General features: G+C 44.0%; 1 protein-coding gene across 1 annotated transcript; it reads right to left on the reverse strand.

Annotated features, from left to right (window-relative positions):
- Nucleotides 1-806: 806 nt before the first annotated feature.
- LOC142741082 (ectoderm-neural cortex protein 1-like) lies at nt 807-16,886 on the reverse strand. The gene is made up of 4 exons (XM_075850482.1): nt 16,845-16,886; nt 16,456-16,535; nt 9,000-10,812; nt 807-1,298 (listed from the first exon to the last, which is right to left on the reverse strand). Exon 3 carries the CDS (start codon nt 10,772-10,774, stop codon nt 9,008-9,010), a length of 1,767 nt encoding a protein of 588 aa, XP_075706597.1. The 5' UTR covers nt 10,775-10,812; nt 16,456-16,535; nt 16,845-16,886; the 3' UTR covers nt 807-1,298; nt 9,000-9,007.
- Between the last annotated feature and the right edge of the window lie 257 nt (nt 16,887-17,143).

Here is a 17,143-nt window from a genome sequence, read left to right on the forward strand (position 1 = left end):
TACACTGATGTCACACGGAGCTGTCAAGTGGTTTTTGCGCATTTTTGCATTCGCAAAAACGCCACGCTCGTGTGAATCTAGCCTTATTGTGTATGGAACCCAAAGAGAGGCATTTATGAGACGTACAGAATATCTTTACTGAGACTGACGGCTATACCGCATTTCTGTAACTACTTTCTTAATGAATCAGCAGTTGTAGAGCGTGAACATGATTTAACCCCATCTATATTTGTTATTGCAGGGAGTGCCTTATCATGGACATGCCGCTCATAAAAAAAAAAAAAAAAAAGGTTTATTATTTGTGTTACTCTGTTCTACTAGTAATAAAAAATTATTGTAGTCTGAAATATTAGTCCGCTCTAATATTCAAGCAAAATGTTTACATTCGCATTACATACATAGCTTGAGCGCATGGATCACAAGAATAGAACGCCAGCCATAGGTCACATGTTAGATTCCTGGCTCGAATGTTCTCCATAAGATGAGTGGAAGATTATGGGACCTTGAGCCTTAGGGTATGTGCACACACACTAATTACGTCCGTAATTGACGGACGTATTTCGGCCGCAAGTCCCGGACCGAACACAGTGCAGGGAGCCGGGCTCCTAGCATCATAGTTATATACGATGCTAGGAGTCCCTGCCTCTCTGCAGGACAACTGTCCCATACTGTAATCATGTTTTCAGTACGGGACAGTAGTTCCACGGAGAGGCAGGGACTCCTAGTATCGTACATAACTATGATGCTAGGAGCCCGGCTCCCTGGACTGTGTTCGGTCCGGGAATTGCGGCCGAAATACGTCCGTCAATTACGGACGTAATTAGTGTGTGTGCACATACCCTTATGGGGGAAAAAGGTATTCTCTGGACTTTTAAGAACTGACATCGGAACATTGCACAACACATTAGAAAAACACGTTTTCGTACAAGGTTCTTTTACCAGACATTGAGTTAAATATTACTGCATCACATATGTATTGTTTTTACAGAACGCAGGAATGTTAAGTTTGTGTATGAAATCAATGAGAGAAATGTATCTTTAAAAAATGAAATTAGAAAAAAAAAAAAAAGGTCATTTTAATATAAAATTACAAACTATTCTTAGTCACTAATTCACTAAACATGTGTATCTAAATAGTCCATAACAGTGCTGCTTGTGCCTCCTCACACGGATGAAGAGGTTTTCATTGCCTTTGGACATTCTTCAAATCTTGTTTGAGATCAATGATGGTTAAGACGATATCCAAACGGTTCCTTCATGAAAAGGATTAATTTTCATACTAATGCACGCAAGAAAATCTGGAAAATAGATACATATAAGCAATTAAAGCAAATCAGGAAACAATTAGGTTTACTGGTACAATAAGTACCCACCAAAATGAAATAACTGCCTAAGGCCCCATGCACACGACCGTGCAGTATTTATGGTCAGTAAATACTGCACTGACGGGCCAAGGAGTGTCATTCAGATTTGCAGAACCTGCTCAAAGTAATAAGTAAAGAAACAGGGTCCGTAAATGCGAAAAATAGGACGTTCTATTTTTTGCGGCACATTTCTACGGCCCGGATACACACCCGTAAGTATATGGGAAGGTTTCTGTGGCCGACAGAAATGAACGTGTCATTTTATCTGCAATTAAGGATCCATAAATCATGTGCAAGGGGCTTAACATAGTCCACTACTGGAATTATAGATGAATCATTTGAAGGGAACTTGCACATGAATAGAATTCATATGAGCGCCTAAGAAGTGAGCCCATTAGGTGCTAGTATACTCTGGCATGATGGTCAGTTTGACCCAACACTGGAACATTGCACGTGTCCAATATTGGGTACTGATGTGTTGCTAGTGCATCTGTTCTTCTATGGTCTCAAGCACATGGAGGTTGTACAGCGGAACATGGATTCCCCTGCAATTCTGTGTTACAAAGTCGTAGAGCCGCTTCTAGGGTACAGGAAATTGGAAGTATACAGGAAGGCTCCATACGGTTCTGTGAGCTGTATTAGGCTGGGTTCACACGACCACTTTAACGTCTGTAATCGACGGACGTATTTCGGGCGGAAGTCCCGGACCGAACTCAGTGCAGGGAGCCGGGCTCCTAGCATCATAGTTATGTACGATGCTAAGAGTCCCTGCCTCGCTGCAGGACAACTGTCCCGTACTGTAATCATGTTTTCAGTATGGGACAGTAGTTCCACGGAGAGGCAGGGACTCCTAGCATCGTACATATGATGCTAGGAGCCCAGCTCCCTGTACTGAGTTCGGTCCGGGACTTCCGCCCGAAATACGTCCGTCGATTACGGACGTTAAAGTGGTCGTGTGAACCCAGCCTTAGGGTATGTTCACACGAGGGCGTCCGTAACGGCTGAAATTACGGGGATGTTTCAGCCTGAAAACATCCCCGTAATTTCAGCCGTAACGGCATGTGCAGGCGCTTGAACGCCGCGTCAATTACAGACGTAATTGGCACTGCTATTCATTGGAGTCAATGAATAACGGCTCCAATTACGGCCAAAGAAGTGACAGGTCACTTGACAGCGGCGCGTAAATTACGCCTCGTGTGAACAGACAAACGTCTGCCCATTGCTTTCAATGGGCAGATGTTTGTCAGCGCTATTGAGGCGCTATTTTTGCACGTAATTCGGGGCAAAAACGCCCGAATTACGTCCGTAAATAGGCCGTGTGAACATACCCTCACAGCTTTGTACAACTCAGAAGTTGTATGGAGCTGTAATACGGCCATTAGTGTCTGGAATCACTGATCTTGTCTGCTACTGACGTGGTAGGCTCAGACTGTTTTGTGTCCTTGTGTCACTTCTTAGTACTGTCCTCTTTCTTTTAGGGATCTATCTATTCATAGGATAATGTGTATAACAATGTCAAAAGTATTGATAAAATTAACATTAAAAAAAAAACCAACTATATTATTACGCATGAGATTGTAAGGGAAAATGGATGACCAGGGCTGTGCCTTAAAGGCCATGCACACCTTCAAAAGTGATATATTTCTATAAAAATGTTTGTGTTTGGTGCAACTTTCAAATTTGATTTTATAAAAAAATTCTTTACTTTTTGAGATACAGGTGCTTTGTATATAGAGCAGATGTATGATTCACTGAGACGGGTTTAGTGTCAGTGGGTCCTCCACCTGTAATCTATCACATCTAAGTTTTGAACTTAGGGGTTATGGATAACAGGTGAATCCTGCGTATCAGAGACACGCAGGCTCTACTTTTTACTTAACCCATCAGTCCCGTGGACCTGACGAGTACAGGATTCAGCGAACAATGCAGGTGCTCTGTATTCAGAGCAGCTGTATCTCAAAATTTAAAAATATTTTTTAATAAAAAACTAATTTGAAAGTTGCACCAAACACACTGACTAATATATATATATATATATATATATATATATACACACACACACACACACACACACACACATACACATACATACATACACACACACAAAGTGATGTAAGTAGGAGAGAAGGAGTCCCAGGCTGAGCGCTAGCAGCTCTGCTCTGGGACTCTATCTCTGGGGAAGCCCCTGACATCACTGTCCATATATGCATAGTGTTGTCAGGAGCAGAGCAGTGTCCCAACTCCCAGGCAGAGTGTTAGTAGTGCTCTGCCCGGGACTATGGCTCTGGGATTGCCCCTGATGACACGGTCCGTATATGGACAGTGACATTAGGGGCTTCTCCTTAAGCGGAATCCCCAGCCAGAGCGTCGGCAATGCTCTGGCTGGGGATTCCACTCCTAGAGGGAACCCCAAAGGCGCTACCTACAGGGAGGGGGGCTGTGTGGCACTATCTACAGAGGGCACTAAATTTATGGGGGTACAAACTGGGGGCCTAACTTCTATATGGTGGCATAAACTGGGCTTAATGTCTATATGGGGGCACAACGTTTTCTGCAATTTTACGATCATCATTATGGGGCTACTAAGTCTGTCATCCAAGGGCCCAGATAAACCTGGAGCCGGCCTGGATAGATATATCACTTTCAAAGGTTTACATAAACTTTAATAAGAAGAAATGCCTTCTCTTAATTTAATGCATTGAAAACAAAACTGAAAATGAACTTTTAACATTAGATGTACAGTAACAAGTAGTGTAGTACCGTGTTAGCCAGAAACAATATGCGATGTTAAATACTTTTGTATCAAAAGAGACAAAAAGTATAGTAGGTATGATATCTTCATTTTATGAGCAACAAAGAAAGAAAAATTTGGGAATTCAAGCTGATGATAAAATTCCAGTCATTGACACAAGGCCTCAATCGAACACCTGGATGTATAAGCCACTACATGGACACACTTCACATCGCCCATCAGACTGACTCCATAGGCCTTAAAGTGTAGCTAAACGTTTGACAAACTTCTGACATGTCATAGTGACATGGTAGACGTTTGGATTGGTCGTGTGAGCGCTCAGCCGCTTCGTGTCTGTTCAGCTTTTTCCGGAAATAAATGCATCGTATACAGACTCAATAGAAAGTCTATGAGCCCGTACTCGGATACATCTGCTTTCCGGAAAAAGCCGAACAGGCACGAAGTGGCTGAGCGCTCACACGAGCGCTTCAGCTGCTACGTTCTAGCGATTGGTGGGGGTCTCAGTGCTCGGACCCCCACCAATCCAAACTTCTGACATGTCAATATGACATGTCAGAAGTTTGTCAAACATTTAGCTAAACCTTTAACTCCGAAGTCATCACCCCTATAACCTCAGTTTTATGGGCCCAGCTTATCCTAATGATGTATCACCTCATGTACTAATTGTCTTTGTGTAACGTCTTAAATGTTGTGCTTTTTTCGAAGTCATTCATTTGTAAACTTGTCTGAAGACGGGGCCTGTGTGCTCTGAAAGCTTGCATATATAATTTTTATGCGTTGCCAATAAAGGTGTCATACCTACTATGCTTTTGTCTTTTTTGACACAAAAGTATTTAACATTGAACATTAGATGATAAAATTCTGTTATGTGGCATAAAAGGTAACCTAAATATCTGAAACCAATTTTTAGACCTTTAAAAAGGAAATAAGATGTCATTGAAGAGGTGCTTTGTTCCAACAGGTTTTCAATAACCATTTTTTTTTTCCCCCATTCATAAAAGAGCAGAAATAGTAGGAAAACTTTTAAACAATCAGAGTCTGGGTCAGAGAGCAATTAGGAGGTCAAAAGACATGGGAAATATGTGCCCAAGGCCAACAATTCTTAGCTGGTTTCAGATTACATAAAGCAAAAGGCACACTCAGATGTTCCTCTAAACCTTGATGTATGATAGGCTTTAAAGACTGTACACAGTCGCAAACTTACATAACATAATTTTTTACATCTACAATGAAAAAAAAAAAGGAGTCTACAGTTTTTTGTTTAGGCATCTCCATAAACTACAAACAAACCCTGTGTAGTCTGATCCTGCAGTCTAAGGGCTTATTCAGACGAACGGGATATACGTCCGTGCAACGCGCGTGATTTTCACGCGCGTCACATGGACCTATATTAGTCTATGGGGCCGTGCAGACATGTGCGTAAAAGTCACAACATGTCCGTTCTTTGAGCGTTTTCCGCGCATCACGCACCCATTGAAGTCAATGGGTGCGTGAAAACCACGCATGTCACACGGAAGCACTTCAGTGCGAACAGCGTGATTCGCGCAACAGCTGTCAAAAGGATGAATGAAAACAGAAAAGCACCACGTGCTTTTCGGTTTACAAACATCCAAATGGAGTGTCATAATGATGGCGGCTGCGCGAAAACCACGCATCATAGGATGCCGCCACACGGAGCTGTCAAGTGCCTTTTGCGCAGGCAAAACGCCGCGTTTTTTTCCTGCGCAAAGGGCACACGCTTGTGTGAATCCAGCCTCAAGGTCCTCTTACACAACCCGTCCTGTGCCAAGGCGCTATGTATGGGGACGATCACTCGTCCCCATACATTATCATCATGTTGGCATGTTGGGACAGGGAGATGTGCTGCCAACAACGATAATATTTAACTTTTTAAAAACGATGCGACTAGCAGATAAACAAGGGTTTGCTCGTTGATCACTGCCCTGTTTACACAAAGCAATTATCAGTACGGCAACGAGAGTTCTATGAACGATCATTTGCCCAATAATTGGCCCCTGTAAAAGGGCCTATACTCCCGTCGGTCCTCAACTTCCTGCTAGGTAGAAAGAAGTAGGGGACATGTGGAGGGGAGTAGGACTGCAGGATCAGACTACACAGGGTTTGTTTGCTGTCCGTTACGGTTGAGATGCATAGGTCTCATAGCAGCTGTAAACACAAAATAGTAGGGCATTTTTAATGAAGATTTTATGAAAATGTACTTTTTAATTGTAGATGCATTGGAGTAACTAAAAAAACAAAACTGTGGTTGCAAAAGGTGTACATAGCCTTAAACTGCATCACAAAACACACACACATATTACGGGTATAATCTATGCTGCCCTTGGCCTACAACTAAATGAAGCATGAATCTAAGTTACTAGCGGACACTAGTATCCAACAAGTTTTCCTACACGGAGCCCAGAATGTATGTAGGCATCCTAGTTCAGAGGTATTTCACATGCTATAACAAGAGCTCAGCTATTTCTCATGCCCTGAGAAAGCAACTGTCCGGCATTTGCCTACAAAAAAAAATCAAGGCTGAAAAAAAGCTGCATGAAACGGACCATTGACATTCACAGCATTAGACCAGTTTCCTTGTTTTGTGGAAGGAATACATGTACAATACATCAGAGAGCAGTTATAGTGTGAGCATGCTTGTACAAAGAAGAGCTTACAGCAGATTAGCCGAGTAACACAACTGCATGGAAAGCAAGTCCATAATACTTTATAGAAATTCATGACACATATGTATCACATATCGATAGGATAGGTGATAATTACGTGATTGTGGGGGTCCGGCCGCTGGGACCCCCACCGATCTCGAGAACAGGCTTACCTTGCAGTCCCTGTGAGACCCATATGAATGGAGTGGTACTGTGCATGCTCAGCCACCATTCCATTAATTTCTATGGGGCTCCCAAAATTAGCGCTCGACAGCTTCATAAAAAAAGAAAAAAAAAAAAAAAAGAAGGGGAGGTGTGGACAAGCATGCGCAGTAACACTCCATTCATATGGGGCTCACAGGGACCGCAAGGTAAGCTAGTTCTCGTAATCGGTGGGGGTCCCAGCAATCGGACCCCCACCGATCAGAAGATATTTGTCACCTATCCTGTGTGTGTGGCGTGTGTTTCAGGTGCGGTTTTATAGGGCTTTAGTACAGTGAATATGGCCATATAATGGATCCATACAGCGCCCCCCCTCCCCCGAGTTTTACAGGCAAGTATAGACTTACAGTACCTCTGTACGCCTCAGATTTCATATGGATTCCCACATAAAAAAAAAAAAAAAAACGTGTGGCATTCATTGCATGCAATATTACATACTGTATGTATTCTCCCTAACCAGAAAAGCGAACGTGCAATTTTTTTTGTATTTCTTTAACACTGTGTTTACCCCACCTAAACGTAGGAATTGTGCAGTTCACACTATGACAAATACAATTATTTTTTTTTAGATAAGCTCACAATGTGTTTGCTTTCTTCGGGATCAACACTTGAAGACGACCTGTCACCTCTCTCGACATGTCTGTTTTAGTAAATAAGAGTATTCCCCATGAAATACCAGTTCTGGAGCATATTTTCTTATAACTATGTTCTATCCTTCCTCTGAAATGTACAAATAAATTAACAACAGGATAGTACCAGTTGGAGGGTGTGTCTCTACACAGACTGACTATGTCCAATCACTGCTCACAGTCTCAGACTATGTAGGGACACACCACTTTGACAAGGGGAATGGTTATACCCAGTTGTCAATTTATTCATACATTTCTAGGAGAAATAACAGAGGAATGGCATACCTCCCAAACGTCCCGGATTGAGCGGGAAAGTCCCAGATTCCGGGCGGTGTCCCGCTGTCCTGTGCAGCCGGTGGTATGTCCCGCTGTCAACTGAGGACGCAGATACAGTTGAACTGAATGCTGACACAAGGAGCCATCAGCTCCCTGCTTCATAATTAGTTCAGAGCGGAGGAGCAGAGGGAGCTCCTCTGCTCGCCGAGGACTCCCCAGGCACAGCGCTACTTTAAGCGCTGTGCTCGGGGAAGCCCTTGACGTCCCTGTCCATATATGGACCGTGACGTCAGTGGCTACTCCTTGAGCGGAATCCCCGTTGCTGATCATCTGGCCATGTATTCGGCTCCTAAGGAAACCTCTGAGGTCACTCTCCATATATGGACATTGGGAACAGGGGTTCCTCCTGGAGCGGAATCTACGGCCAAAGTCGGCAATGGGGATTCCGCTCAAGCAGTAGCCACTGATGTCACTGTCCATATATGGGCAGTGACATCAGGGCTCCGCTCTAGGAGCAGAATCCCCTGCCTCTGCTCTGGCTGGGGATTACGCTCTTAGAAGGCGTTCCAATAGCGCTATCTACATGGGCACTGTGGCAAAAATCTACAAGGGCACTGGCATTTTATATGTGGGCTCTGGCACTAGGGGCAGATATGGGGGCATTATGCTGCATGGGATTGCTATGGGGAATTGTACTGTATGGTGGCAGCTATGGGGTCATTATACTGTGTGGGCTGAACCTGGAGTGTATGGGCAAGGATTGGGTGGGATTAGAGGCGTGGCTTAAAAGAAAAAAACATTTTCCGCGACGCATTAGTTGTCTCTCTTTGTGATACTTGAAAGTTGCACAGTATGGGAATGGCACAATGCAGAGTATGTTCCAGAATTGTTCATTCATGGGGAATCATGATACTAAATTGATCATGTCAGGAGAAGTGGCAGGCCCACTTTAAGGATTTTTCATCTTTAGGGCGGATTTACACGAACGTGATTTACGTCCGTGCAACCCGCGTGTTATCACATCAACCGAATTTCATTAACTCAGATGCATATTTAAAAAAATAAAACAATAATAATAATAAATAATAATTACCCTCATGCTTAAGCAGAAAGGTACTTCCATGTGCTGACAAAGGCTGTTGGGATGAGAGAATAAGGTACTGTGGTCACACTGCTCCATGTGTCACTTGCAGGATCATAACAATCCAGTGTTTTGCCCCGCTGAGAACCACAGTATCCTCCTACTACATACAGTCTATTGCCAGAAGCAACTGCACGGCAGCTGATCCGCTTTGAGGAAACATCCCCAAATCTGCACCACTGATAAGTTTCACTATTAAAGCGATATGCTGAACTGGCAGAAAACTCTGTGTCTCCTCCTATGACAATGACATAGTTTCCTAAAACAGCAGCACCAGTGTAACGCCAGGGTTGAGGGCAGGTGGCAGGCACGGTCCATCTATTTTGAACTGGATCAAAACACTGGACTTTTGGGAGCTTTTCACGGTTGACACTAGTACCTCCAAACACGAAAAGTTTCATCTTTGCCCCCACAACTGCAGCATTGCTCACACCTTCTCTAAGGGGAGCTACCAAGCTCCATTTATCAACTTGTGGGTCATAATGTTCAACTTGCTTCAGGGATACAGAAGGAGATGCTGGAAATGCCCCTGTAGTTGCTGTATGGCCTCCAACCACATAAAGACAGTTGTCTAGCTCTGCAGATCCGTGACCAAATCTAGCAACAAGCATAGGACCAGCCTTGGACCATTCATCGTGCAGGGTGTCATAGACCCAGACATCTTTAGATGCTCCATTTTCTGCCCCCTTCCCTCCAGTAACATAAACTTTGCAGCCAATTGCACAGGCGCTACATTCTTTGCGTGGGCTGGGAATGTCAGTCTTGGGTATTATCTCAGTGGTTTTTTGATCCATCACATAGATCTTGTCACACATAAACGTCTGCCCACCCAAGAGTAGCAAGGCCTGACTAATTTTCCGAGGACGAGCACAGAAACCAGTCACTAAACCATCATTCTGCAGAATCTTGTTCCTGCAATGTGTTGCTTCTTCCACAATTGCCTTTGCCAGCTTGTTCTGCACCACCATATCATCGGTAGTCAGACTTTGAAGATACTGGTCAGGAAGTAGAGCCAGCCTAACATAACGCAGTAGGTCGGGTAGATCATCCAATCGAAGACAAAGATCATATTTTATCCATCCCATCACAGCTTCATAGACTAAACTTTCATCTTCTACTTCAAGCTCTTCACTTAGGATGAGCTCCATCAGTTTCAGCTTTGGCAAGCGTAGAAAGTCTTCGGTTTTTGATAATTCTACAAAATTGGAAAGACACATTCTCCAAGATAGCTCAAACAGTCTCTCACAGCAGTGTGCATCAGATATCAGCATCATGTTTAAGCAGTTTGCTGTATGGAGATTCTTTTCCAGGAACTCTGAAGCTGCGTCTCGGATGTCATGAAACTGTAACATATCCCCAGCTTCCAGCAAGGACTCTGAATTCTCCTCATTGAGTATAATACGGGCAGAATAGGCATAATCCAGAAGCAGTTCCAAGACCTCAGGGTGCAGAGCATCATGGAAGTTGACTTCTCTATCCTGGCTTTCTTTTAGACCACCACTGAACATTGCCTCAAAGTAATGGCTGCTGGAAGCTAGTACAGCTCTATGACATGGGAAAGCACGGTTCCCAGCCAACAAAACCACGTCTGTGAAGAGGCAGCGCTTGCGGAGCAGGTTCAGATGTGTTAGAAGGCTATCTGCATGGCCAGGCTTGTGAAATAAATGGATGTTCATCGAACCCGTGCTGGAACGGGACTTGCGGTTCTCGTGATTGCTGACCGACATTTTTCTTTGTTATGTGGACTGGTTACCAGTATAAAAACCTACAAAGTCAATAAAAAAAAATAATTATTTTTAGATAGCAGAGGCTTTAATAATTACAGAATGATGCAGCACTTCTTTGAAAATAAAGCCTTGTATGTCGTTTAATTCACACCATCAGGAAATGCAGGTGAGAGCATACATAGACAAGCAAACAAAGGCTCAGCAATTTCCATCAACCCTTTCACTGCCAGAGTCTTGAGGGCATTCCACATGAACCATGACAGAAGAATGTAATGTGGAAATTATTTGTTTGACATTTTGTATAAATCTTATTAAACCACTGTGGTGCTGTATACAGTGCCAAAAACACTGTTTTATATGTTAAGATGTTAGAATACAAGTTTTATTTTATACTCTGCTTACTAAAGTGGTAAAATGCTCAATGAATACAGGGCTATCTAAGGTATTATTCATATAACTTAGAGCCAGGATCACACACACAGTTTTTGTCTCAGTTCTTTAAGCCAAAGCCAGAAGTGGATCCAAGAGGAATCAAAAATGGTATAAAGAAAAGACTGATGCTTCTCCATTCTTTTGTGTTAACTCCAGTATTTGGCTCAAAAACCGGAGCCAAAAACTGCATCAAAACTAGAAGTGTGATTGCTTGCCTAGGACTCAGAGTACGGATGTCAGAGACCACGATTATATAGGAGATAGGGGGTGGTTTGAGATATGTTAAAGAGGCTCTGTCACCAGTTTTTGCAACCCCTATCTCCTATTGCAGCAGATCGGCGCTGCAATGTAGATAAGAGTAACGTTTTTTTATTTATTTTTTTAAACGAGCATTTTTGGCCAAGTTATGACCATTTTTATATTTATGCAAATGAGGCTTTCTAAAGTACAACTGGGCGTGTATTGTGTGTGTACATCTGGCCGTTTTTACTTCTTTTACTAGCTGGGCGTTGTGAATGGAAGTGTATGATGCTGACGAATCAGCATCATCCACTTCTCTTCGTTACCACCCAGCTTCTGGCAGTGCACAGACACACAGCGTGTTCTCGAGAGATCACGCTGTGACGTCACTTCCTGCCCCAGGTCCTGCATCGTGTCGGACGAGCGAGGAGGACACCGAGCACCAGACGACAGAGGCTACAGTTCATTCTGCAGCAGCATCGGCGTTTGCAGGTAAGTCTATTTGACCTCCTCGCTCGTCCGACACGATGCAGAACCTGGGGCAGGAAGTGACGTCACAGCGTGATCTCTCGAGAACACGCTGTGTGTCTGTGCACTGCCAGAAGCTGGGTGGTAACGAAGAGAAGTGGATGATGCGGATTCGTCAGCATCATACACTTCCATTCACAACGCCCAGCTAGTAAAAGAAGTAAAAACACCCAGATGTAACACACATAATACACGCCCAGTTGTACTTTAGAAAGCCTCATTTGCATAAATATAAAAATGGTCATTACTTGGCCAAAAATGCTCGTTTTTAAAAAAAAAACAAAAAAACGTTACTCTTATCTACATTGCAGTGCCGATCTGCTGCAATAGGAGATAGGGGTTGCAAAATATGGTGACAGAGCCTCTTTAAGCACATATAACATCCATTCCGCATCCTATACGGACATGTATGTATAAACTGCAGACATTATTCCACAGATCAGTGCACAAACACAAAATAAAAACAAAAAATTCCCGGTTTCCCGTGGATAAAGCCAAGTACACCGGATTGGGGAATACAGTGATGTGCAAGTGTCTAACTTTTTTTGTCACTATATTGCTCTGAGTTTGGGAGAATAGGTAGTTTAGCTTGGACTTTGTAGGAGAAAGCAATAGAACATTTTATATATCTGCAAACTTGCATAAATGTGTATACATGTAAAATCAAGCGTGATTGCCAGTTATTATACTCATTGTGCTACAGTATAGGTTCCATATAGCTTTCTTAATAAATTAGGTGGCCTGACTTTGAAGGAGGCTAGCAGAAGTCAGGACAAAGGTCCCAACTCCATTAATTATTAAACCATGTGAGGTTAATAAACAGTCCCTGGAGCCACAATGTACACTGCCCCCAGCTAAACACACAAACCACTCATTGTCACTTCCTGCTATACAGCAGGTGGCACATGAAATACCAGAGCGGCCCAGCATTAACCCCCTCGTCTCTGAATGCCTAGTCTTATGTGGTTCTATAACCGAGACAGCAGGGCAAGTTCAGACTTCTAACCACGTGAAGAGTGGAGGAAGCGGATGTGGATACAAGCCCTGCTTTACACATTAATTTAATACATAATGTATAATTGTTACTGTTCAGGTCCCCTGTATATTATATAGAATGTGGCTCAGCAATAGAACCCACGCCCCATTCCAGGGGCCTATTGGCAGCACATAAAGATGTAGTTGTGCAGAAAAAGGGTAGTGCAAAGACACAATGAAATTGCATATATATATGTAATGTCTGTGTCATCATGTTAGGCACAGCTTTTACTATACAAGTAATCATTTTTAGATTGTATATAGATCCCAGTGGCGTAGCTATAGGGGTCGCAGCGGTCGCAGTTGCGACCAGGCCCCTAAGCCTGGGGCGGCCCACGGGCCCCCGTTGCCATACAGCATGTTTTCTAACTCTTCTGTGCCGTGAAGCCGGCACTTCCTGGTTACAGTCACATGGTACACTTAGTGTACCATGTGACCGTGTTGTCACGTGACACGGCTTCCAGACAGAGCAGAAGAGTCGGTGCGGAGGACTCCAGGTAAGCTGCAGTGTAATGTAATGTGTTGTGATGCCTTGTAATATTTTGTGTTGTTTGCAGTGGAGAGGGGGGGGGGGCGTTAAATCACAGCCCCCCCCCTCCTCCACCGCAAACTGCACAATACAGTATAGTACACGAGTGTATGAGAGCGGGGCTGCGGCTGTGTAATACAGTCACTGCCCCGCTCCCGAGTCCTGACATGTGCGCGCCGTCAGGATGATGTGATGCGGCCGGCGCTGCACTAATGAGCGTCGGCACTGAAGACAGAACATGGTGGGCGCGCTACAAAACACCCCCATGTTCTATCCTCAATGCCTTAACCGCCGCTCATTAGTGCAGCGCCGGCCGCATCACCTCATGCTGACCGCACGCGCACTTATATTAGGAGCGGGGCAATGGCTGTATTACACAGCCGCAGCTCCGCTCTATAACGGCGGAGATCAGAAAAACCGCTCATCTCCGCCGCTATTTTCCTGAATGCTGCGATCAAAGCTGACTGCAGCATTCAGGGGAAAGTGAGAAGGGGGGATGCCCCTGGATCGCATCACAGGGAATTCCTGTGACGCTATTAAGGGACATACCATAAATGGGCAGACAGCCCAGGGTCTATTGAAGGACCCCAGGGCTGTCCTACCATATTTCCTGTTAGGGCATACTGAGGTATGTCCTAACAACTGCCTGTGTGCTATCAGTACACAGGCTAATGTACTGGCTTATAGCTATAGGCCAGTACAATGAAGTTTAAAAATAAAAGTAAAAACAAAGTAATGTTAAATAAAAAAAATACACATACACCTTTTTTATAATAAACATTAAAATAAGTCTCAATACATAAAACATACACATAATCGGTATTGGCGCGCCCGTAATAACCTGCACAACTATTTTTTTGCATCATTTATGATGTGTACTCGGTAAAAAAATAAAATAAAAATTGCTTTCTATCACTTAGGCCCCATTCACACGACCGTGCCCGCAATCACGAACCCGCGATTGCGGGCACGGCCGGCCGCCGACTGCCACCCGCATTTTCGGGCCGTGCTCCCATACAAAATTATGGGAGAACGGCCCGCAAAATGACGGACATGTTCCATAATTTTCAGAACAGTTCTACGGCACGGACACCCATCCATAGCGCTACGGAAATGTGTCCGCGCTCAATGACAGTGAAAACGGAGGTTATTTACGGTCGTGTGCATGGGTCCTAATTGTGAGGCACAAGGTGCGATGATGAATTTAACCTCCATGTGCCTCACATTAATAGTAATTAACCCCATCATGTACCTTACATATTAACCCATTATGACTGAGAAACATGATGGGGTTAATTACTATTAATGTGGGGCACATTCAAAATTCATCATCACACCTCGTGCCTCACATCAGAAAATGGAAGAACTTTTTTTTATTTTTATTACTGTTGGCAAAGTAAACTAAGTATCGGTATCGAAGTCCAAATTTTGGTATCGTGACATCCCTACACTGTGGGTCGCATTCCCCTGGGGGTTCGTGAGTCACTCACCGAAGTCCCGGTTCCAATCAATGCTGGAGCAGGGAGCTGACATCTCCTTGATCCAGCATTCCCTGTGCCGTGAGCGTCTCGACGCAGGCAGGCGGGATGTAGTGACATCATCGCGCCTGCCTGCGCTGAGTCACTCATAGTACACACCGGAGGAGGCAAAGGATCCTCCACTCAACGTGGGAACGGGGATATGCAAGTAATTATGCACATATGGGGGCATTATACTGTAAGGGGGGGGGGCTGATATTGTGGGGGGGCATTATACTGTATGGGGGGCTGATATGGGGAGCATTATACGGTATGGGGCTATTATGGGGGGGCAGTATACGTTATGGGGCATTATACAGTGTGGGGGCAGCTATGGGAGCATTAACTGTGTGGGGGCATTATACTATGGGGGCTGTTGGACAAGGCGTCTGGGCATAGGAGCGCGCAGGGGTCTGATGATGATGGTGGTGCTGGGGAGGGGTAGGGGGGCCCCAAGCTGAATTCTTGCACCCAGGCCCATGAGCCTTTAGCTACGCCCCTGATAGATCCTATAGAGTGTGATGTCATCATATATGGAAGCACACGTGGTTAATGGTGGTGGGTCCGAATACAGCTTTTGTGTCATGGCCCAGTGGCATCAAGTTATTCTTTTGGTTACCAGACAGATATCATAAATTGCTCATGGTCAGAGAATATACCCATGTATATTCTGCCGAGTTACTGTGTACCAGTGTGAAGCCGTACAATGTTCAAAGTCATGGAGTGTAAACCCTGTATGGCTGTGTTCACACGGAGTTTTTTGCAGGAGGAAAATTCCTCCTGCAAAAACTGCTCTAGTAGGTTTTTGCACAGTGGTTTGACAAAGACTTGTCAAGGTTTTTTTTTCCTCTTTCTAACTCATTGAAATGGGGTTTTGGAGGCGGAAACCGCCTCAAGATGGGTAATGTTGCTTCTTTTTACCACGACGAGTTTTTTTTACTCGTGGTAAAAAAAACAAACTTGTCTGCCTCCCATTGAAATCAATGGAAGGCATTTTCAGGCGGTTTTTGAGGAGTTTTTAGGCGCGGTTTCTGCCCCAAAAAAACTTGTCAAAAAACTGTGTGAACAGGGCCTTAACAATACAGTATTACCATGTACCAGACAGAAGTCATACAGTATTCATGTCAGAATATACTCCTTGTATACTACCCAGAGTTACCTTGTACTGAAGGAAGCCTCATACTATTCATAGTCACAGCACACACCCCTCTATACGATACAGTTACCATGTCCCAGACACACAACTCTCAGAACCTAACCCGAATGATTCAGTCGATTGAAATTTTTAAAATTCCTCTAGAAAGAAATCATAATCCGCACCAGCAAACACAAATAGGAGTCTAGCACCTGTAACTTCATAGCAGGGTTGATAGAAAGTGTACTTATAGGTTGCCACTTACTGTGCCCAGAGTGGTGATATCAGATCTTTACGCCCATCATCTTCTAGCCACGTGAGTCAGTGGCAGAAGGGTTCCAAGAGCTGCAACATAAACAAATTGTTAAGTATCCACCTTCTAGTACAAGTAGTAAGGGTGGATGTGGTGACAATTGAATGCAGACAAACAGTGCTTCTCTTTGTGTTGGTGCATGGTTTTGTGTGTGAGGGCACCTGAAAGAGATCGTGCAGATCGGAACAATCTGTAAAGCTAACCACAATAGATGTGCCCATCTCCGGATGCGTATCTAAGTGTGTGCGTTTGATACAGATCAGCATTGTGACATTCGAGCACACGCAACACTGACAAGTAATAGGAGCCATATGAATCATATAAAATCCAGGCCAACTTACTTGACTCTCCAGCTCGGTCCCCTTACTCCCTCTGACTGAGTGCTCAGCTGGGACAAAGCCTATTTACTATTCACAAGTCCTGATCCTGCCCACTAGCATTCATCCAATGGAAGAATGCTGCTTTTTCTATCACTGAATCCCTGAGCCTACTTCTGGGTCTTAGCACCGGCCATCATATAAAAGAAAGTGGCCGGTGGTTTACTGTACAGTCAATATATTGCTTGTCATTATGATATTAAAGGTATAATTCCTAGGACTTTTCTGTTAGATTTGTAACGGCTCCATAATTTGTAGATGGG

Source organism: Rhinoderma darwinii, chromosome 1 (genome assembly GCF_050947455.1).
Source record: "Rhinoderma darwinii isolate aRhiDar2 chromosome 1, aRhiDar2.hap1, whole genome shotgun sequence".
Classification (NCBI taxonomy): Eukaryota; Metazoa; Chordata; class Amphibia; order Anura; family Rhinodermatidae; genus Rhinoderma; species Rhinoderma darwinii.

What these genes read in the sequence shown, in the direction of transcription:
- LOC142741082 (XM_075850482.1), bottom strand. Translation starts at nt 10,774, where the DNA reads ATGTCGGTCAGCAATCACGAGAACCGCAAGTCCCGTTCCAGCACGGGT.